Source organism: Barbus barbus, assembly GCF_936440315.1.
Source record: "Barbus barbus genome assembly, chromosome: 1".
In the NCBI taxonomy this organism is placed as follows: Eukaryota; Metazoa; Chordata; class Actinopteri; order Cypriniformes; family Cyprinidae; genus Barbus; species Barbus barbus.
The window spans coordinates 24,771,418-24,792,905 of NC_136729.1; the positions used below are offsets into that span (position 1 = coordinate 24,771,418).

The window sequence follows — 21,488 nt, forward strand, 5'->3', positions numbered from 1 at the left end:
ATTTTATTACCTTAATTGTTTAAATAGTTATTTTAATTTTGTCCACTCATACTTTTGTTTTAGAGGTCGGGTCATTCCTGGGACTCAATGCTTTTTTGACATCATAACACTCAAAAAAATGAAACACATTTTTTAAAATCAATTCTTGTGTAATCATGATAGGGAGCTGTAAAACGTGAAAAATAATTTTGGTATATAAATATATGGTATATACAACCTTAGGTATATAAATTCAAGTAATTATAAGCCAAATTAAATGAGGAGGTGGTCCAAAAACGTCCACCCTGTTGGGACAAATGAACAACAATTTAAATATTTATTATTAACATATTAAAAAAACTTAAATATGCTTAAAGCTCACAAGACGCCCCCCCCCCCCCCCCCCCCCCCCCCCCCCCCAGGTTTATGACAGCTTTAAAATCTAAAGCAATAATATCATAATCTTTACTGGGGACACAAAATGCACCAAATCCCAGGAATATGTTGATAAGGTTGTGTGGAAGGTGTTGAAGCAACCTAGTAAAGTATAATGCTTAATATTTTGGCCTTTTTCAGTCCAGCAATACCCAATTATTGAACATGATACTGATGAAGAGTAATATTATCTAAAACTGAAAAATCCATAGTTTCCTTAGACTGGTATTCCAAAAATAGAAAGAACAGATTAAAGTTGTTTTATTTAATTAATATTTTTCTATAGCAGAAAAGTAGTAAGCATGTAATTACAATATAATGTATCATCTGTCATTAATATAATTAATGCCTTTTTTGTTTGACCTCATATGCCTTTCATTATTTAGCAGTGTTGGCTATGACTTGGATGATTGATCGTACAACGTGCTTTTGGCTCCATCTGCTGGACATTAGCGGTTAGTTGTAGATTTTGGAGAAGTAAATGAACAAGCTGAGTAGGTAGCACTTGATGCGTGCTAAGAATCATATAAATAACGTTATACAGAATTTAGAAAACCTTTTTAATAGAGATATCGATGAACGCCATAGCATTTAAACTCAAGCGCCGTCCATCCTCCCTACAGCAGGTGGCGCTGTGACGTCATCACGCCGAGGATGAAACGCTACGTCTGACGTCATGACGCTTCTTTAATTTTGAGCGGGGAACATCGAAACGGACGGAGAAGCGAGTACCTCTGAGGATCTTCTGTATGTAAACAACCTGACAGGTTTGCTCTGATGGGAAATATGTATATGTGTAATGTGCTGTTATATGAGCTGATATAGTTTAGGAAATAATGCTTTGTTCTGCGTATGCGAAACAAAAGCCTTCCGTGTCGAAACTAATGTTATATTAATAAGTTACTTGTGCTGTTGTATAGCACTAACGTTACATAAACTCATCCTGTGAACCAGGGGCTTCGGACAGGGGTAACGGGCCCTTGGCGAGGAGGGGGCCGATAACGATTACTGATATTTACTGTTACTGATTATTATTAATATGATTGATATTTATAACTGTATTGTGAGGGGCCCACCCCCTGTGTGACCGGGGCCCGACATTTGGTGCTACGCCCCTGCTGTGAACGGACAATAATATAAAATAAAACACAAGTGTAACTGTCACGTAACGTTGGTCTCTCTCAACGGCTCTGGCAGTAATTGTGTTTCTCTTCTTCTGTCTGGCAGGACTGTGAGCGAAATGTCGAAACGAAAGCAGTTTCTGGACTCTGTGCATCATGAGCAGGATTTTCTGAACTTCATCAGATTACATGTGAGTCACGGTCTCTGTCAGTGTCACTCAATACATTGTAGTGAATGTGCAGTGTAGTGTGATTCAAACCTTTGAAGTAATGTTACATAAAAACTGTACTTGCAAATAAAGTAATTCTATTAACAAAAGATCATTTAAGAGTACTTAAGAGATTATACTCTCGTGACACACTTAAGTGCACAATTGTTTTTTGACATGCTTTAAATAAGTACTTTTTTGAGGAGTTGTCTAATACTAAAACACGTACTTGTTTTTAATTTTATTTGTAGCGAGGTATTCAATATTACATAAGAAAATGTTTTAAATGTACTAAATAGCAAACTTATCAGTACAAATGTGTAATTAATTACAAATATATTTAAGTACACGACACAACTTTTCAATAGAAACTGCATTAAAATTTAGTTTAGCATAAATGTTTGTCAGTACATTTGACAGTACACTTTAAACATGTTGCACGATAGAAATAATTATGAAATAACAAATAAAGATGTACTAATAGCATTTAATTGAAAATAACATGCAGTTAAGTGTCCAGAAACATTACATTCAGTTTAAAGTAAATTCTTAAGTATATTATTTATTTCTGTAATAATTCATCTTTTCAAAAGCATGCTAAAGTGTACTACTTATTCACAAGGCATTGTACATATTGTAATCTACTTCATGTAAATTACACTGGAAACATGTTTTAACTGTTCAAACAACTAAATTGAACAAAAGACAAAGAGACCTTGTAATTTGACACTGTGAAGCTGTTGTTTCTTAGATATATCGAGTTTACATTCAGAATAAAGAAGCAAAGTCTATGCCAGTCAGTCTTTGGAACTGCCAGTGAAATCAAGGATACAGAACGAGCTAAAACTTCAATCTGCACTATTCAGAAGGTCATTCTGTTCATTGCTGTTTGTGTTACAGAAGGATGGAGAGAATCCGTTTGACCTGGCAGAGGTTTTGCCGGAGCTGCAGAGGAGTCAGAGGCAGGAGCTGTGGGAAAGACAGCTGAAGTTGCTGCAGCACAGCCTCACTGCTCACCCTCCAGATCGCTGGATCACCGGAGCCGAGGAGGACGCGGGTGACATGGAGGTCGAGATTTCTGAGGAACAGGTGAGACTGCTAATGTTTCGAAAGAGACAGAAAACCAAGAGCTTTTTTAGGGAATGTGTCAAAATGACAGGTAGTTTGTTCTTGTTTCCTTTTCAGAGACAGACGATGGCAGTAATAGAGGGCGTTACGATTGTTTCTACAGTCTCTGTAGACATTTTGCAGGAAAATGACAACTATACTTCTCTTCTTGAATGTGCTCAGACGCTAAACTGTAAGTACTTGTAAATCTTTAAATATCTAGTTATTAGAAAATGTTGTGAAAGATGTATTGATCTTTGAATGTTTTTTTTCTTTTCTTAAAATGTTATCTGACTTTAAGCTATTTGTGGATGCTTAATAATTTTATCAAATATTTAAACATACAACCAATCAGCGATATGTATGCTTATAGGGTTTGAATTTCAGTACGGGATTGTGGGTATTGTGCATAATTCTACTTATTAACGCGAGAAATCCCCAAAAATATTTAATTGTGAAAGACGTTCAGGACAGATGATAGAATGTAGCCTATCATTTGCGCATGCAAGATGTGTTGTGGCACGCCGGGGTTATCGCTGGTCTGGATCGCAGTCAGTGAAGTCAGAAAGTCTCAAAACAGCAGAGTTTCAGGTGTCAAAGGAAGACTTTATTAACAAAGTAACAAAGCCGAAGAGTCAGCCGCCACGTCCACTGTCTCTCTGGTCTTTGCTTGTTCAGATGCTCCAATTTATACACTCTGACAATGTATTGACAATGTATTAACCTTGGTTCTTTCTATTTTTTACTTGCCATATCTTTTTGGCTCGCCACCAATATTTTGCACGCCTTTTGATCCGTTGTCTAATGGTGGAATATTGCTGAATCTCCCTTTTTAAAATTATATGGCCTCCCCTTGTCTGGAGGTCATTTCATCCTCTTTGATGTCTGGTGGCCTTCCCTGCACCTGGCATCATGTAAACTCACAATGAACTACCATGTGAACTCACAATGACCCACAGTCTATGCTACTTTAACATATTATTCAATACTTTGATATTACATTCTCTTTTCAGTAATATTAATAAGATAATAACATTTCTGTATTTTACTACTGAATTACACAATAGATGATGCCAAAGAGAACTCAATTCAGTTCTCGCGCTCTCTCTGTGAGACACTTTCTGTGAGCTCACACCCAAAGAACGCACACAGAGCCACACCTGAAACAGCGTTTGCAACTACAGATTTAAGTTTTGTGTTGAGCCTTATTGCGCGTGAATGGCCAAATACATTCAAAATTATGTCAAAATGATGAGTATTCTCGTAAACCCAGTCGATTTATACTAAACATTATTTGTGCCATTGCTTGTCATTTATTTGTTCTTATTTTATTACTGTCTGTTTACTTGACTTTTTTTTAGTTAAAATAAATTTACAATCAAAGTTCTTTTTAAGTATTTTCCTCATAATATAAATATGAATCAACAACATTATAAATTGTAAAACACAAATCGTGACAAAACAGTTTTAGATTAGATGATTTTTGTTTAAAAATATGTATAAAAAATCCCCCAACTCCTCCCTCAAATGAAAAAAATCCCCCCATAAGAGTCACCTAAACGGGGAGTTCCCCACCATTTTCCAAAACGATATTCAGGCCCCATATATATTTATAGATAGGTAAGATTTATAATAAATGTCCACTTATACTACCATAAAGTAGTTGTTAAGATTTTTTTAAGTGTTTTTGAAAAGTCTCTTATACTCATCAAGGCTACATTTGACCAAAAATAGTTTGTACGATATATCGATATATTTTTTTTTATAAGCGATATGGTATGAAGCAATACCGTTAATATTACATTACAAACGTACATTTCACAGGTATATTCGCCATCTGTAAATGTTGGAAAGCCGTGGAACTATTTCCATTTTTCTGTCAGTAGTGCATGAGCTTTTGCTTTGCGATTCTCCACTAAACTTCACAGACTTCATTGAGAACGAGCGCCGCCGCGCGCATGCGCACCAAACATACAGAGCTCAATGAAATAGGAGCGCAATAACTCTGACTAAAATATACATTTTGCTTAAATATTTGTAGTTGGAAAATAAATGTGACGTAGAATTTTAAACCTACAAGTGTATTTGTATCATAGCATATAACTGTAAAGTGACTGTAATGGGGTAATCAAAATAGCCTTTTTACTCAATTAGCCTAGTCTGTGCTTTTTTATTTTCATTGTTAGTTTAGTAAATTTAACTTCTGCTTTAAAAGCATTATTTTTGTTTTTAGATTGCAATGTTACAATGTTAGAATGTAATGTGATTTTAACCCTTTTTTGCACATAATATATGCCTACATGGTTACATTTACTTTATTTGTTTAATCCAAATCCAAAATATCGAGAGATATACCGTACACTGCAAATCAGCCAAAAAATACAGAGATTAATTTTTGCTCATATCGCCCAGCCCTATTTAAAATAACTTTTTTTTATTTTATATTTTAAAAATTATATTTTCCAGTGATGGCGAAACCATTACTCCAGTCTACAGTGTCACATGATTCTTCGAAAATCAATCTGTTGAATAGCTGCTCAAGAAATATTTGTAATTATTATTATCAATGTTGAAAACAGTCATGCTGGCTGCTTAATATTTTTGTGGAAACGTGAAACTTTGATTCTTTGACGAATAGAAGGCCAAATAACAGTATTTATTTAAAATAGAAGTATTTGTATTGCAACATACATGTCTTTTCTGTCACTTTGATCAATATACTGCATCCTTGATGAATTAAGTAATAATAGTTTATTTTAAAAAAAATTTAATAGGTTAAATCCAAATTGTGGCAGGTGTGATTCCTTTATACCATCTTTGTCATTTCACATCACCTTAGTTTGTACATTTCAAAAAGCTTCATAATTCACATTTTTCCTAAATAGAGTTGCGTAGAATATATTTCTTCCATTGTTGTCTTTCACTCCAGGTATAGAGAGTGCTTTGCCACTGTCACACACACCCCTCCAGCAGGCTATTCATTGGCTGTTTGAATGTTGGTGGAGACAGGATCTAAAAGGGAAGGAGGAGCTTGGTTGGACTGCTTTCCTTGTCTGTTTGGAGAACACTGTTACACTTGAGAAACCGGTACTAGAACCACTTTATATCATTATAAAATATAAACTGGCAGGTCATTTAATATTCTATATTGTGGATGAGAAATGTTTATGCTTTTTGGGCATGTTCCCAGGTCAGTGAGCTCAGAAGGCTCTGTACTCTACGAGAGGTGCTTCTCAGTGTGGACTTTGCATCTGAGAGAGGGCAGCAGGTCATTGATCCTCTCCTCCAGTGTTTTTTCAGGCCCTCTCATATTAAACAAGAAGAGGTTTGTGTATATGTGTCTGTGGGCTCATAAATTTGAAACATTATTTTCTACTGCAATTGATCATATTTATATAACTCTGTTTATTGCTCTCTTTTTTTTCAGGGGAAGCGGTTCCTTGCATACCTTTTTTCTTGGAACAACAACTTCATTCGGATGATTCATGAAACTATTAAGAATCAGCTGCAGTTTTTCCCAAAGTATTTCAAACACTCATGACCTATTGTTTTATAATGCTTAGAGGTGCATTTTCGGTAACTTTTTGTTAAGGGACAATATGAAGGTGAAACACGCCACTTGTAGTAATGTGAATCTGAAAACCTGCTACACTGAATACATAGATGCTAAGTGTAGCGGCCACAACAATGGACGTTTATTATATAATGTGCATGTGATGCCTAGCAAAAAATTGTTGCCTAGATGTCTCTTTTTAATGATTTTAGCTAGTAAATTACTCGGTACTCCTTGAAATATATGATATTAAATGGTACTTAATTGCATGACCCTACTTGAGTAGCAGAGTTATCACTCACACAGAATCACAAAACTTGTACTTAATAAAACAAGCCAAGCAAGGACAGTTCTGTTGTAACCTTAACATATTAATCAGACAGGCAATGTTAGAGCGGTCTCTGTGCTATCAAAGTACACTGTGCATTTGTTCTGTTTGATATGCTATTTCCTTTGATTTTAGCTTTTTTTTTTTTTTTTCTCCTGTTGCACCTACAGAACTCTGTCTGTTCATGTGGCTGAGATTTACTTCAGAGCATGGAGGAAGGCATCAGGCTCTTTCCTGGAAGAGATTGAGTCTACCTGCATCCAGGACTTAATGCAGCATGCTCTGTTGCTGCACAGAAATTCACTTGTACACAGCAAAGTCAGACAGGTCAGAGATTGTTTTTCATCTTTATTGCAATGAAGTGGATAATTAAATATGAACTTGTTAACTTGCACTACCACTCAAACGTTTAGGGCCGGTAAGATGCTTTAATGTTTATTAAAGGGGTCATCAGGTACAAAATTCACTTTACAAGTTGTTTGAACGTGTGTTGGAAGTGTGTGTGTACACATCCATCCTATAATGATACAAATCCACCCCTATTTAAAATCCTATTTCTCAAATCAGGCTGTTCTGAGACCCCTGTCAGAATGACGTAGTTCTGTCCCCCCCCCCCCCCCACGATAGTTGATTGACAAGGCCGTCTTACCTTAGACCTGCCCTGAGTGAGCTGAGAGCTGTCCGCCATTGTGTCGACTCCGGTGCAGGGGAAGACAAGATGTCTCAGATTAAGCGATTGAGGTGTTCTGTTGTTGGATGTAATAATGAATAAAGCAGTCGTCATTTACTCCCGAAATCTGAGTCGCTGAAGATGCAGTGAGTACTTTTGTTTTTGAAGGGAATGCGCCCCCTGATCTGCCTAAATGTGTCTATGTTTGCACAAATCATTCGTGATCCAGCTTCATCTACAGAAGAAATTAGTATAAGGGTTTTTAATGAATCTTTGCAAATCGCCTTTCCTAATAATGTGCTAATTAGCAAGTTTCACAATGAATGTGGCTAAAGAAAACAGTCCCTCAGAGAGGGCTCAGAAGAGAGGGGCGAGGTCAGCAGAGCTCATTAACATTTAAAGGAGAATGACACAAAACTGCTTGCTCTGACAAGAGCTATTTTTGACAGGTTTACACTACCATTGAGAAATTTTAACCAAACTATGTTACAGACTTTTCATTAAGACCCTAAATAATCATATCAACTTGTGGAAAATGGGCATCCTATGACCCCTTTAAAGAAGTCTTTTATGCCCACCATAACTGCTTATTTATTTGAAAAATAGAATAAAAACAGTAGTAGTGTGAATTTATTAATAATAAAGAAGAGAAATAAGAAGACTTGCTACTTACAGGGAAGATTTGACAAATGGAACAGATAAATTAGTGATTGTGAGGCCACTGTGAGTGAAAAATTGTCCCTGTCTCTGCATATAGATCCTTACTTATTTCCACAAGCAGAAGTTTCGAGAAGGTGTCGATGAGATGCTGCACAGACTCTACAAACCAATTCTGTGGAAAGCTTTAAAGGTAGATCATAAATGAGTTGAGTGTGTTGTTTTATTGTGCTTATATTTTAAACATGTTGTACAAACCTAAAGTTAATGCTTCAGTGAAGTATATCACCTAGATATGTTCATTTAGACACGTTTTTAATCGTTTTCAACAGGCCACCAATGGTGATGTTCGTGCCAATGCCACACTGCTCTTCACTGAGGCTTTTCCCATCCATGACCCCAGCATGAGCAGTGAGATGGTGGACCAGGCTGTTCAGAAACAACTCGATTTACTGTTTGTATGTCAACAGCTGATTCCATATTGCATGAATTACACAATATAATAATCAGAGGAATTTTAGTAGAGTGTTCTGTGTGTGCAAATAGAGTGCACCAGTGTACACCCGTTTTTTTTTTTTTCAGTGGCCTTGGTTCCAGAAGTATTTCTTAAATTTTAGAGAATAAAAATGTCTTTAAGGAATTTTAAGCCCCGAACCAACCAGCCACGAGGTGATTCACAACATTTCAAAATTTTAATTAATAATCATGGGTAATGTAGTTTTTCACCAGGAATTCTGCTGTTGAATGAATATTTAAAAAATAAGTAGAAATAATGCAGGCTGTTTGCTTTTGCAAAGACATTTACCACTGATTAACAACCTCGTAGCTCACGGTAGGTCTGTCTTCATCGCTTTATAAGTTAGTTTCCCTATGGAGAAAATGATTGGGATTTTTCTAAATAGACTGTTCCACTCAGTAGCAGTCAACAAAAGATAGTAGCTTTAATGGCTATCAAATTGACCCTTTCTGTCTCTATAGGCTCTCCTTGATGACCCACAGCCCCTCGTGCGCTCTTCTGCAGTGCTGGGTGTATGTTCTGTCCTGGCTCGTTGCTGGGAGGTCATCCCTTCCACGGTCATCACCGACCTTCTGGAGAAGCTCATCCTGCAGATGGCTAATGACACAAGCTCTCCAGATGTCCGATGCTCAGTGTTCATGGTAAAAGCCCGACCGTCTATCAGTCACTTGAGAAAAGTGCAAAGTGATCAGAGAGAGATGGGGAGCAATTGCTTAACATCTTTCCAGTTTTGCAGTGGAATGCAATTTAAAGGGCACCTATTATGCCCCTTTATACAAGATGTAATGTTGGCCTTGGGTGTCCCCAGACTGTGTCTGTGAAGTTTCAGACCAAATTACCCCGCAGATCATTTATTATAAAAGCTGGAAAATGACATTTTTGGGGTGTGTCTTAAAAAAAAAAAAAAGGGGCTGTTTTAGAGTGTATGGCTTCAAATGCAAATGAGCTTCATATTCCCGCCCCGTCTCCAGAAGAGGGCATCGCGTATAAGTCTCTCTGCATTGCATATCTACAGCAATAAACAGCCGGTAGAAGCAACATAACTGAGAGCGAGAGGACAGATGTTCAGCCTTACATATGGGAAGTCAAATGCACTGAAAGTGGGATGAAACAGCGCAATGTTACAGAGCTGGTGCCGCGCTGACCTGTTATCTGCACGGATAAATTGACCGAGCCACGTGACCGTGCTACCGAACGAATCTCGTACCTTGAAAATTTTAAGTAATCAACAGCGTCCTCAGCAGTTCGCATGTTGGGAGAAAATTAAGACTTATGTTCAGTCTTCCATTCAAACACAGAGCACCAGGATTGCTAGCGAGACATTGTTGATGTTACAGCTGCTCGAGTGCGGAGAATATGAAGGACCGCTTAACTGCTATAGCAATGCAGGACTGCCAATCAACCCCCGTGGCCTGGTCCTCCGAAATGTGACGTCACACTGCGGTGAGAATCAAAACGGCAGGCCTAGTGAGACTGATTTGGTTTAAAGGGGATTAAAAAATGAGTGGCTGGATTTTTTTATTGTAGGGTAGTTGTGTTCACACACTGCCAACACACATTTATGTGCAAACACCTTGTAAAAGTTGATTTTGCATAATAGGTGCCCTTTAAAGCAATTTACAGATTGAGAAAGGACGCGGTCTTCTGCTGAGTGATTTCAGCTTGATTTAGTCATTTAAGAGCTTCAAACTGTAAAAGGATTTTTAGAGGAAATGGAATGTACCAATCATGAATTAAAAGTTCAGAGTTTAGCATATTAATTTTAAATGAATGTTTACAGTTCATTTGAACTTTGTGCTTTTTTGTTATTTATTTTTCATCATCATCGGTCTTGTTAAAGCCTGTTTGTTTGCTCTGCAGTGCATGTCTATAATTCTGGATAACAGTTTAAGTCATCCACTCATGGAAAAACTGTTGCCTGCTCTGAAGAGTAGCCTCCATGACAGCTCTGAAAAGGTGCGTGTTGCCTTTGTGGGCATGCTCCTCAAGATCAAGGCTGTACGGGCAGCCAAGGTAAGAAAGATATGTGATTATGAAGAAAAATAAATGTTTAAATCACATTCTGAGCCCTTCCAAGCTATTATTGAGACTTGTCATAGCACTTGCATATATGCTCTTTTGCTGATTTTGATTGATTCCAATGTCCTCATTTGTAAGTTGCTTTGGATAAAAGTGTCTGCTAAATAACTAAATGTAAATGTAAAATAACAGTTTGACATTATTTGACCCTTTATTTGTTCTATCACCAAATTTGCTGTCCTATGAGTTAAAATGTTATTACAAAAATTTAAAAATGTTAATACAAATGTTTTGCCTATTTTTCCCACTTTGTTGTGCTAGTTTTGGAAAGTTTGTTCCCTGGATCACCTGCTGGCTCGATTGGAAATGGACTCTCTTCCTGTTTCCAAGCGAATCGTCAATCTCCTGTTCAACTCATTCTTTCCAGTCAACCAATCGGAGACTGTCTGGTGCGAGCGATGCGTCACTCTGATTCAGACAAACCCTGGGGCGGCTCGAAAGTTTTACCAACACGCTTATCTGTACACGGCTCCTGCTAATATAGGTTAGATCGCTTTGGATACCCCAGTAAGCTTTCTTAAATATGAATTCTGTTTTATATTGTGTGTTGAGTTACGAGGGTTTAGTTTTGACATTTGGAAGTACAGTATGTGTCATTCTCAGAAATGTCAACGTAAACTCACAGTGCTTTCTCTTTGTAGTCAAGCTGATGCTCGTGATCCGAAAGTGCCTGAATGTGTGCATTCAAAATGCAGGAGATGATGAATTTGCATCTAGCAATAAAGAAAACAGCACGGTGAGACTTGATATACAAACTGTTTAAAAGTTTGGGATCAGTAAGATTTTTTTTTTATATATATATGTTTTTAAAAAGTCTCTTATGCTAACCAAGGCTGAATTTATTTAATTAAAAATACAGTAAAAGCAGTAATATTGTGAAATATTATTACAGTTTAAAATATTTTTTTCTATTTTAATATATTTTAAAATGCAATTTATTTGTGTGATGGCAAAGCTTAATTTTCAGCAGTCATTACTCTGGTCTTCAGTGTCACATGATCATTCTGATAGGTTGATTTGGCGCTCAAGAAACATTTATTCTCATTAAAATTGTGAGCAGTTGTGATGCTTAGGTTTTTTTGTGTGAAAACCATAATATTTTTTTTAGATTTACAAAAATAGAAATACAAAAGTTTAAATGAACAGCATTTATTCGAAACTGAAATCTTTTGTAACAATGTAAAAGTCTTTACTGTTGCTTTTGGTCAATTTCATGCATCCTTGCTAAACCTACCAGTACTAGGTGGGTAATAATCTGGCGAGGGTCAGAATTCGGCACAACACCGTTAAATCAAAATGTTTACAAACATTATAAACACAGTTATTAGTTTCTCTCCACAATCCTCTAAACTATAGCCTAGGCCTATAGGCTATAAAAACATCAATCCAAAAACAAATTAAAGGTGAAACTGATGCCTAGCTCTCATTCGGCACAAATCCAAATGTTACCAAATTTGTGACGTATCTGGATGCTAAAATATTATTTATTATAGGCTTTGTATTTTCATCGACGTAAAACATCCTTCACATCAGCTATATCAGCACAGTGAGGCAGTGGTTCACGCTGGACTCAACAGATTGGACAACGGAGCACTGTAACTTTTTATGCTTCTTTAACTATTTTATTTTGATAATGAACAGGCAAAAATGTTTCTTTGTGCACGTGAGGCGCCAGCGCGATATGGCCATACCAACGCTGGTTGGTTATAGCCTACAGACGCAAGACATCATTCAAAACTGTCAAGCTTTTGCAAAACAAATAAAACTGTAAAATAAATAAAACTGTAAAGCTTTTGCAAAATAAAGAAAACTACTTTCTGCTCTCGTTTTCCTTTTCGAGAACTTTGGAATGCGTTACAATGAACCGTAGGTAGGCCTAACTCAGCATATTTCTTTTCTTTCCTTTCGTCGATCTGTCAATGATGTAAGTGAAATATATTTAGTGTATAGGCATATATATATATATATATATATATATATATATATATATATATATTCCTTTTCATTTAAACCTATAGTTTTATTCTGTTTTCTCCGTTCACAGAAGCAATGCAGGTGTCTAAGATCTGTTGAATCCATCTAACACTATCCTCGGATAAACTAACACCGGTGCATCACCATTGCGATTTATCTATGAAGAGTTCACAGCTGAGCGGGCATTTCACTCACTGGATGCATCAGCGTCACATTTGCATAGTCCGTACTACTTGAATTCCTGATTGGTTGACAGCAAATTTCAAATATTAAATGGAACGATAAAATAACATTATTAACCGGTTAATGGCCATTTCAAATTTTCGATTCTGTTAGGAACTATAAAATTTGATTTTGTTTCTGTTCCAGTCGTTTCCAGGTTTTCGTTTTCGTTCCTTGAACCGGTTCAGAGCCCTGCTATGAGCATAGCCATACAAGCTGGCATGGAGTTAAAAAAGGAAAATATAATTAAAAATGATAATTTTTATCTTTGTTATTGACACTAGATGTTGGAGGATGTTCTCTCAGTGCAGGACACAGCCTCCATGGCCAGCCTGCTGGAGATCCTTGTAATTCTGTGGAAAAGTGTTCAGAAATCTCTCATGGCTAACCAAGAGGCCTTCAAGTACACCACATCAAAATTTGCATCAGTTCTGCCCCAGTATCTTAAAATCTTTCAGGTAAGAGGCACATTCACACAGAGAACCAAAGCACGATTTAAAAAGCAAAGCTGAACACTAATTACACCCTTAAAGCTGATGCAATATGGTTGCAACATGATGCAGTTTTGTGCATATGTGTGTGCGCAGGAGGAACGGTGTAAAGCCCCTCTCATTCTTCTAGCCTCTCTACTTCCTGCCTCTTCCGTTCCAGCTCTGAGGTTAGTAGGACTCTCCCCCTCAACTACCCCTCAGTGCCGCTCACAATGTTAAATGCCCCATTTTAAAGCAGTAGTCCAGCTAAAAATGAAAACACCCTCTTTACATGAGTCAAATCTGATTTGTCATTTTTTTGGGGGAGCTATTCCTGCAAAGGACAGTTCGATGAAGAAAAAAGCATTTCAAAATCATCTTTCCTGCTGAGTGTCTAACACAGTCTGCATGGTGCCTCAGCCATCTCCCCAGAACAGCAGGCTGGCTCAAAAGCGAAATGCCAATTCTGATTCCTATTTGATCCAAAAGCGTCCTTTAATGCTGGTGGGATTGAGTGTGTTTTGAAGGCTTTAGAGCGATCTGTAGGGCTATCTGAGTGTACTGCATGACTGTGTGTTCCTTCTGCAGGAGTAAAGTGATGTCTCACTTGAGGAGTTTGAAAGCGGGCACCACTGTGACAGCATACAGTCAGTCGGTGGAGTGTCTCTGTAGCTGGGGGCAGATCAGCCATATTGTGGAGCTGATAGAGAACTGGCTTGAGGAGGCCATACCTGTGAGAGCGGTAAATGTCCTGTAGAGTGGCCATGGGGGGGTTCATAAGGTGTATAAGGTGTTTTCATATCCTCTATGATCTGATCACTCTCTTGTCAGCAAGGTGATGAAGATACATCTGGTAAAGTGCATTTTGATGGGCTGGAGGAGTCGAAACCAGATCTGGGCCTAGACTATCTGGATTATGTGCTCCTGTACCCTAAAACCCGAGACTGTCTGTTCACGCTGCCACTGGATCAGATCAGACCACTCCATAAGGCCCTCGACAAATGGAAGGTACAGAGGTTTGATGATTATTATTACAGAGAACTGGTGCAAACATACTCTTTACGTGATAATACTGTCATTACAAAGTCAATATGCTAATTATATACTGTTGCACTGAGCTGTTCAGCTAAATTACATAGTTTTTTTTACCATTTATATTAGTCAAAACTGTCTGATGTTTTGTTCAAGGGAAGTTGTGTTTACGGAGGTCTGCATATTGCATTAAAATTTTTCTGCCTCTATGATCTAAAATGGTATGTTTTCTGGTTGAAAAGTTTTAAGTTCTTTTTATGCTTAGTTCTGAACTGATTCCAAAATGTATCATCATTTTGGAGCTATTGTCATTTCTCTTTTGTATATGTGTGCAGTCGCTGTTCTCCTCTCTGAGTGGAGCAGAGGTCAGTGTGGCAGTCATTGAGACAGCGCTGAGAGCTTTTATCTTCCATGGCCGACTCTGTATCCATCTTCAACACAAAGTGAGTGTACTGCAGTTTCTCCTCTGCATTCACTCTTTGAGTCCTTCACACTCCAAACAAAGCCAACATCCACTGAACACACTCCCACAAGCGATGTTAAGATATGAAAAGAGGTTTAAATTAAATAAGTTGTCTGTCAGTACTTAAGCTATACATTCGCAAGCACTGAGGTGACATGACACAATTCATTTCAACAGTTAAAGTAGGTCTCACAGTTAGATGTTTGTCTGGGGGGGGGGGTTGCAGATGAAAAGAACGATTGGATAGGGGATACGATTGGATCCCCTAAAGGGATTTCCTAATTCTTAAAGGTTAATAATTAGTTCAAGGGAAGTTGTGTTTACGGAGGTCTGCATATTGATGTTTGTCTGGGGGGGGGGGGTTGCAGATGGTGGTGGTGATGGCGCAGTGGATAAGACACGTGCCTTTGGTGTGAGAGACCCGGGTTCGAATCCACTGTGAGACACCAATGTGTCCCTGAGCAAGACACTTAACCCCTAGTTGCTCCAGAGGCGTGCGACCTCTGACATATATAGCAATTGTAAGTCGCTTTGGATAAAAGCGTCAGCTAAATGAATAAATGTAAATGTAAATGTAATAATTAAAAAAAACTGTTAATAATTGGTTACACAGAACTTTATTACATGAATTCTCTCCTCCTCTCCTACTCTTTCTTCAATGCCTAACAAATCTATTTCTTTCTCTCCCTGACCTTGTCTTTCTGCTTGAGCAGCACTAGTTGAAGCCTGAAAATAACATAACTAATTACACTGGTCGGACTAAGCTCTGTTTCAGACTGATACCTCCGGTTCAGGATGGTCCTCATCCTCAACACGTGCCTTTTTCAGTCGCGGAAAATACTTGTCAATACTCATCTGGATTGAAGAAGCAAACATTCGGTGTAAGAGTAAAGAAACAACATAATTTATAATACGTTTATTTGATTCACAGCTGCTACATATAGTGTTTTGACCTCGACAACCCAACTAGGCTAGCCTACATTTTACCGCAAACTTGCGACTAGTTAACTTTCTAAAGAAGGCGCAATCGCGTTTGCTAAGGGTCGGGACTTACAGTAACATCAACACACTGAAACTATTGTATTCAGAATATAAAATATTTTATAGCACTTTTTAATCTGTGATTGTGTGTTAAAAGTGTTCACGAGATACCAACCTTTCGCCAGCCGTCTTCTCTCCACAGATGATCCAGACAGATGTGGTGTGCACGGAGGGGAGGTGTGTGTGTGTGTGTGTGAGGGAGAGACGCGTGAGTGACAGAGAGATGAAGAGAGAGCAGGGAAAGGAAATGCAGTTGAACGAATTCGCTGCGTGTTTTAAATAGCGTACAAAAGAATAACGAAATGCAATATGTGACGGTCGGTATTGATTTTTTTTTTTTTTTGGTCTGTGTTGAATCTGTGGCGCACCGCCACAGATTCGTCTATGTGTGGGAAACACTGTGCATGCACACTCTGTGTGTGATTTGGTGATATAGCCTATTCGATAATGACAGATTGCACATCATTACAACAACACTTCCCATATTATCGCAGACGATATACTGTATATCGCACACCCCAGCCTTGACTTTGACTGGAAAATGAAATTGACCGCGGTTGTGTGAGCACTTGTTTGCACCTAAACAAGGTGTTTTTTAGGAGTCTTACTTTCAAACGCTAGACCACTGATTCGTCAAACCTGCTTTCTTGCAGACTTTATTTTGTAGTAAGTAATGAATATGTTTAGGGGAAATGTATCAGAGTAAAAGTATGCATTTTAATTAGGAAATAGTGGAGTAAAAGTGAAAGTTGGCTGAAATATAAAAGCTCAAGTAAAGTAAAGATACTCCCAAAAACTACTTAAGTACTGTAACGGAAGTATTATGGAAGGGACCTCATTGCATTGTGAAATGTTTTAGAAATGTTTTAGTCACTTTTAGATTCTGTTAACTGCAGAGCAAGCGGTGGTTGCTTGAATGGTTTGTAAGCTCAGTTTTAGATTGTACAAATAAAAGTCGGCACCTCTTTCTGATCCTACAGTACCCAGAGGAGCGGGAGTTCCTCAAATCCCTGGAGCATTCTGTGTCCTGGGTAGAGAAAAGAGTCCTTCCTTTCCTGGCCAACTCCAGCAGTGAGCAACAATTGTCCTTAAGCAGGAAGACAGTAGAAGTGAGTGGCATGATCAGTGTGAAAGTAGTTTTTTTTTTTGGAGTACTTGCAAAACTAAAATTTTACGTCTTCATATGTAACATTATATATCAAAATAGTGTTTTCCTTGTTGAAAATGATAACACATGAGGCCTAAAACTAATCCATAGCCTCACAATTAACTGTGCCTGACACACCTAACTAACACACCTGATTTTGTGTTATATGTATATAATTTGTTTTCCTTTTCTGTATCATTGTCAGAGTTGTTTAACACTGTGTAAGGATGTGCTGCGGGTTTCTGTAGGAGACAGTGATTTCAGAGACCACTTACTGCAGCATGTTGCCTCTGTCCTGCAGACAGGTGAATATTAAGTCTTTATGCTGATGTAGGGCCTAGTGGTTGTATTATAAACTGGCAGATTTATGGGTTTAGTCAAGAAAGATATAATAATGTTTGACCACCTTCCCACAAAAGTTTACAAGAGAATGCTGCATCTGTGATGCCAAAACCCAGAAGACTCATTCAACATGAATTGCCTTGAGATTTTTCTTTATGGGTTTTTTAATTCATTAGTAAAATAAGGTCTGTGGTGAACATAACTGGACGATTTTTGGACATTTTGTTGTACAGCATATACTGCAAACACTCCCACCCAAAATATTCCTATTATTATATCTAGTTACCTTTTATAAACGTACGATTTTAAAAATGAACATAACTGCTTTTAAAATTATTATTTATTGTTATTTATGTTGTAGAGTAAAATGTCCCATCATCGTCATTTTACCAAAGACCTTGTTTTATTCATAAATCGAAAAACCCCATTATATAAACCCATAGGAAAATCTCAAAGGGGAACCCATGGCGAATTAGTCTTCCAGGTTTTGATGTCTTAGTTGCAGCACTGTACAGCATAATGGTTTTATAACAATTGTTGTATGTGTGTTCATTTAGAGAAAGGATACATGTGCATCCCTCATGTGCTCGTTCTGCTTACTGAGGTGGCACAGGACTGCCTTTCCCATAAGCCTGAGGAAGATCAGGAAGATCAACTATCCCTCACTATCCGCATTTTGACCAACATCTTCCAGAAAGTTGTGGAGATCATAGCGCATCGACTGCGTAAAGACAAGGAAGAGGGGCAGGAGGTGAGGTGTTAGGGCCTTCCTCAAGTACACTTTCCATTTCCGGATGTTTCTGAATGTGTTTGACAAATGTGTGCGTGCACATACACATATTTAAACTTTAAAATTTAGTCTTGTTAAAATTTGACTAACATTTCTGCCTGACATTTTATTCTGACACTTTATTTTAAAAAGCCTTTCTTTATGTATCTTTAGTTGTGTTGCTCTTCTGAAGAAGCTCTCTATGACTTCTTGCTGGTGACTAAGTTTACAACTGAGAGGTCAGAGTTCATCACAGGAGTCTTCTCATCACTCTGTGCAGCAGTTATTATTGATATCAGCCGCACCTTGGAGAAGGTAAATCTGCTAATTGTTTAGTTTATTGTGCTGTTTGATGTTTGTGTGGCATTTATCCTTTGTCTTTTTAATTGAAAGATTTGTTGAGCTCAAAGCATTTCTTTTTACTCAGATGTCGTCTTTAAATTAGTTATTTAAATAAGAAATGTTTTGTTTTTGAGACGGAATAAAACAAAAGGCTGGGAAATCTGGCTAAAGCCATGCTTAAAAATAAGTAAATGGATAAAAGAGACAAACTGAGACACTGAGGCAAGGAAGAATAAACGTATAAAGCAACAATTTGATGTTTCTTTATGCAGATCTCTCATGTGGAAGAGGTGTTGACTCCAGAGACGGTTAATGACCTTCCACCTCTCTCGAACACCATACTCAAAGTAATGCTCAGATCACCTGCTGTTACCAGGTAACATTAGACACCAGCTAGAACTAAAAGCCTATGTTTATACTTAAATTGAACAATTCTAATCATTTTCTGGTATGTTCTAGGTTTTTTCTATCTGAAATGAGCTCCTCCATCGAGTCAGAGGCCATCGATAGTATCACACAGTGGGCTGCAGTTACACACATTCTGACTATCATCAAACAATGTGAGTTTTTGTTACTAATGTTTAGTTGTTGTTAAGGCCCGTTCATACCAATAAAGATAACAATAACTATATTAGCATCTGCACCAACAGACCATAACATTGTTTACTATATATGCACACTGCAAATATACCATCTGCCACTTAAAATACTCAAGCTTTGACTATTATTCATCAACTGGACAAAATAGAAAATGATTCCAATCATATTGTTTCTCTGTGTTGTTATCATTGTAATTGTGGTGTGATCTTCCCTATTCCCACAAAATTCTAACAATTATTAAAACTTCACTGTTATCGTTAGTTGACATTGGTGTGAATGGGCCTTTATTTGGTTCCATCACCTGAAATGTATAAAAGATTATTCTACTGAACATATTCTCAAAGATTTCATTTCGCAGAGCCTAAAGCATGTAACAAGTCCAGTGGGGTTGGATTTGAAGTAACTTTAGTGACATGAAGTGAAAAATGAGACTGTTTCATTTGTTTCTTTTATAAAATCCACGATTGTTTTTACCCTTCTGCTCTGTTCATTACAGCTGATGCATTTATTGTGGAGTTGAAGGAAATTGCTTTGTCTGAACGCAGACAAATACAGAACTATTACAACATCACTGCTGAAAACTCTGACAATATACAGAGGTAAAAGATGTCATATTTTGAAAGCATGCTGTCTGTCTGAGTCCTGTATACTGTACAATAATAGCGGTACAACTGTTAATGTTATTTTGCTCTCTCTCTCAATCTTAGGACCATCTATGAATCCACCGTCAGGATGCTGAACGATATCCTAAATCAATGCCAACAACCAAACAGTTAAATGGGCAAGCTAATAGTTTCAAGCTTCTGCATACCCAGAAAATCCTTTATTTCTTATTTTGTTCTCTCAGCTGTATACCGTCTTGGATGTTTTTTTTGTTTTCCACTCTCTATATACAAGAACATTCACTTTATAAACAAAACCTCCATAAAACTTTCTCTTGGTTCATTGGAATCACTATTCATTTTCTTTTGTACAGTTTCAAATGCAACAGTGTTTCCTTTGCAAATAACTGAAGGTTATAATCTTCTCAGTCTTTGCAGTTCTATTTTTTTTTAAGACATTTCAGTGAATCTAGTTTACGTTAAGATGATACTTCTGTTTAAGATGTCTGATGAAATACCTTTCTGCTTACTGGAGTGTGATGTGTTATTGTTATACTTATTGTTTTCCCTATTAACCCGTAGAAATGTACAGACAAGTAATTGCTAAATGCACTCTGAGATATGAATATATGATATAGGCTAACAACGTTTGAATTTGAATTCAAAATGAGCGATTTTGCTTTAAGACCCGCGGGACTGTTTGTAATAAAGATTTAAATGTAAAAGGCACGAGAGCCGACTGTTTCTGACAGTGGTTTTAATTTAAAATATTTGTGATAGCCTAACACAAGGATGTATGCTGTGTTTAAATCCGGCGCGGAGCGGACTGCAAACGCGTCCTGTGTGAAAACAGAATGAGTCCGTGCTGCTTCTGCACCGCACACGGAGCACGTGTGAAACAGGCCTTACTCAACTGCGTCTGTCTGAGAGGAGAAGAGAACAAGTGCAAACGAAATACACCTGACCGTACAAACTTTTTATTTTTGTATTATTAAACTTCAATAAATACAGTCAGGACTACAATAATGCACATGGAAATATAAAGCACACACACAAAAAAATATTAAATATGCATACAAAATACACATAGAGCCAGGGGGATGGGCTAAACATCATGGAAATATACTTACAAATTGAGTAAATCTACTTATGTAAATAAAAAAATTGTTTTAACATTAATTTGAATTTCTTTTTCAAAAATAAAAAAAAGGATTGGCTTTACTGTACATACAATTACGAAATTTAGCAAAAATGAAAAATAAATGTATAATGAAGTACTCTTTCCTCTTATTTGAGGGGATATTAGTGAAACCAAATAAAACTGTTCTGAGCGCAAAAAAGTGGGGTCAATGTTGTCAGTTATAAATCTAGTCAAATCTTTCCAAAGTCTTAAAACACGCACGTGGAGGGAGCGCACGTAACTGATGACGTCATCGGCCGAGGCGGGGCGCTGACCGTGGTGCTGAACGCGCCTCAGAGTTGAGTACAGGACACTGGGTACCAGAGCTGCACTCATCTCACTATCCTCCATCTCCGTTTCCTCTGACCTACTTCCTTTCTATTCACATCACCCCTGAAACGCGAGAGCCGCTATGCCGAATTAACGAGAGCTGTTTGGGCTCGACGGGAGGATGGCTTGTGTGCGCGCGCTGCTCCTCGCCTTGCTGTCTGTCCACGCGCTCACCGCTGCATCCGCGGACAGGAGACTCGGTAAGTTAGTTCAACACGACGCCCCAGCAAGTGTGTGATGGTTGTCGCTCTTACCTCTTGAAATAAGCCAACTTGTGTTTGTATATGTGTGTTTTCCTCGAGTGCAATAATGAGGTTAA

At 37.7% G+C, this 21,488-nt stretch overlaps 2 protein-coding genes across 3 annotated transcripts in view; both read left to right on the top strand.

Annotated features, from left to right (window-relative positions):
* The first annotated feature begins 1,090 nt into the window (after window positions 1–1,090).
* On the top strand, window positions 1,091–20,992 carry LOC306845002 (condensin-2 complex subunit G2-like). 2 transcript variants are annotated; one of them, XM_079377482.1, is made up of 27 exons: window positions 1,091–1,181; window positions 1,642–1,726; window positions 2,645–2,833; window positions 2,930–3,044; window positions 5,781–5,938; window positions 6,042–6,176; window positions 6,279–6,373; window positions 6,903–7,059; window positions 8,160–8,252; window positions 8,392–8,517; window positions 9,038–9,217; window positions 10,437–10,589; window positions 10,917–11,139; window positions 11,297–11,391; window positions 13,136–13,309; window positions 13,439–13,509; window positions 13,910–14,063; window positions 14,153–14,329; window positions 14,689–14,796; window positions 16,838–16,966; window positions 17,210–17,309; window positions 17,904–18,097; window positions 18,290–18,430; window positions 18,730–18,833; window positions 18,917–19,017; window positions 19,554–19,656; window positions 19,765–20,854. In XM_079377482.1, the coding sequence occupies exons 2-27, from the start codon at window positions 1,655–1,657 to the stop codon at window positions 19,832–19,834; spliced, it is 3,417 nt and encodes a 1,138-aa protein (XP_079233608.1). In that variant the 5' UTR covers window positions 1,091–1,181; window positions 1,642–1,654; the 3' UTR covers window positions 19,835–20,854. The 2 variants fall into 2 exon arrangements, with proteins under 2 accessions (XP_079233608.1, XP_079233609.1); XM_079377483.1 differs by having other exon boundaries at window positions 1,093–1,161; window positions 19,765–20,992.
* Window positions 20,993–21,140: 148 nt separating this feature from the next.
* The window catches only part of LOC306876053 (receptor-type tyrosine-protein phosphatase N2-like), a 224,394-nt gene continuing 224,046 nt past the window's right edge, over window positions 21,141–21,488 (top strand). Inside the window, exon 1 of the mRNA XM_079426952.1 lies at window positions 21,141–21,369. Coding sequence (XP_079283078.1) covers window positions 21,291–21,369 — 79 coding nt within the window. The 5' untranslated portion in view covers window positions 21,141–21,290. The remainder of the gene's footprint in view (window positions 21,370–21,488) is intronic.

Bases quoted from the DNA above. Each gene is read 5' to 3' on its own strand.
- LOC306845002 (XM_079377482.1), top strand. From the start codon at position 1,655: ATGTCGAAACGAAAGCAGTTTCTGGACTCTGTGCATCATGAGCAGGAT. The intron at 6,177-6,278 runs GTTTGTGTATAT...CTTTTTTTTCAG, and splicing joins CTCATATTAAACAAGAAGAG to GGGAAGCGGTTCCTTGCATA. The intron at 18,834-18,916 runs GTAACATTAGAC...GGTATGTTCTAG, and splicing joins AGATCACCTGCTGTTACCAG to GTTTTTTCTATCTGAAATGA.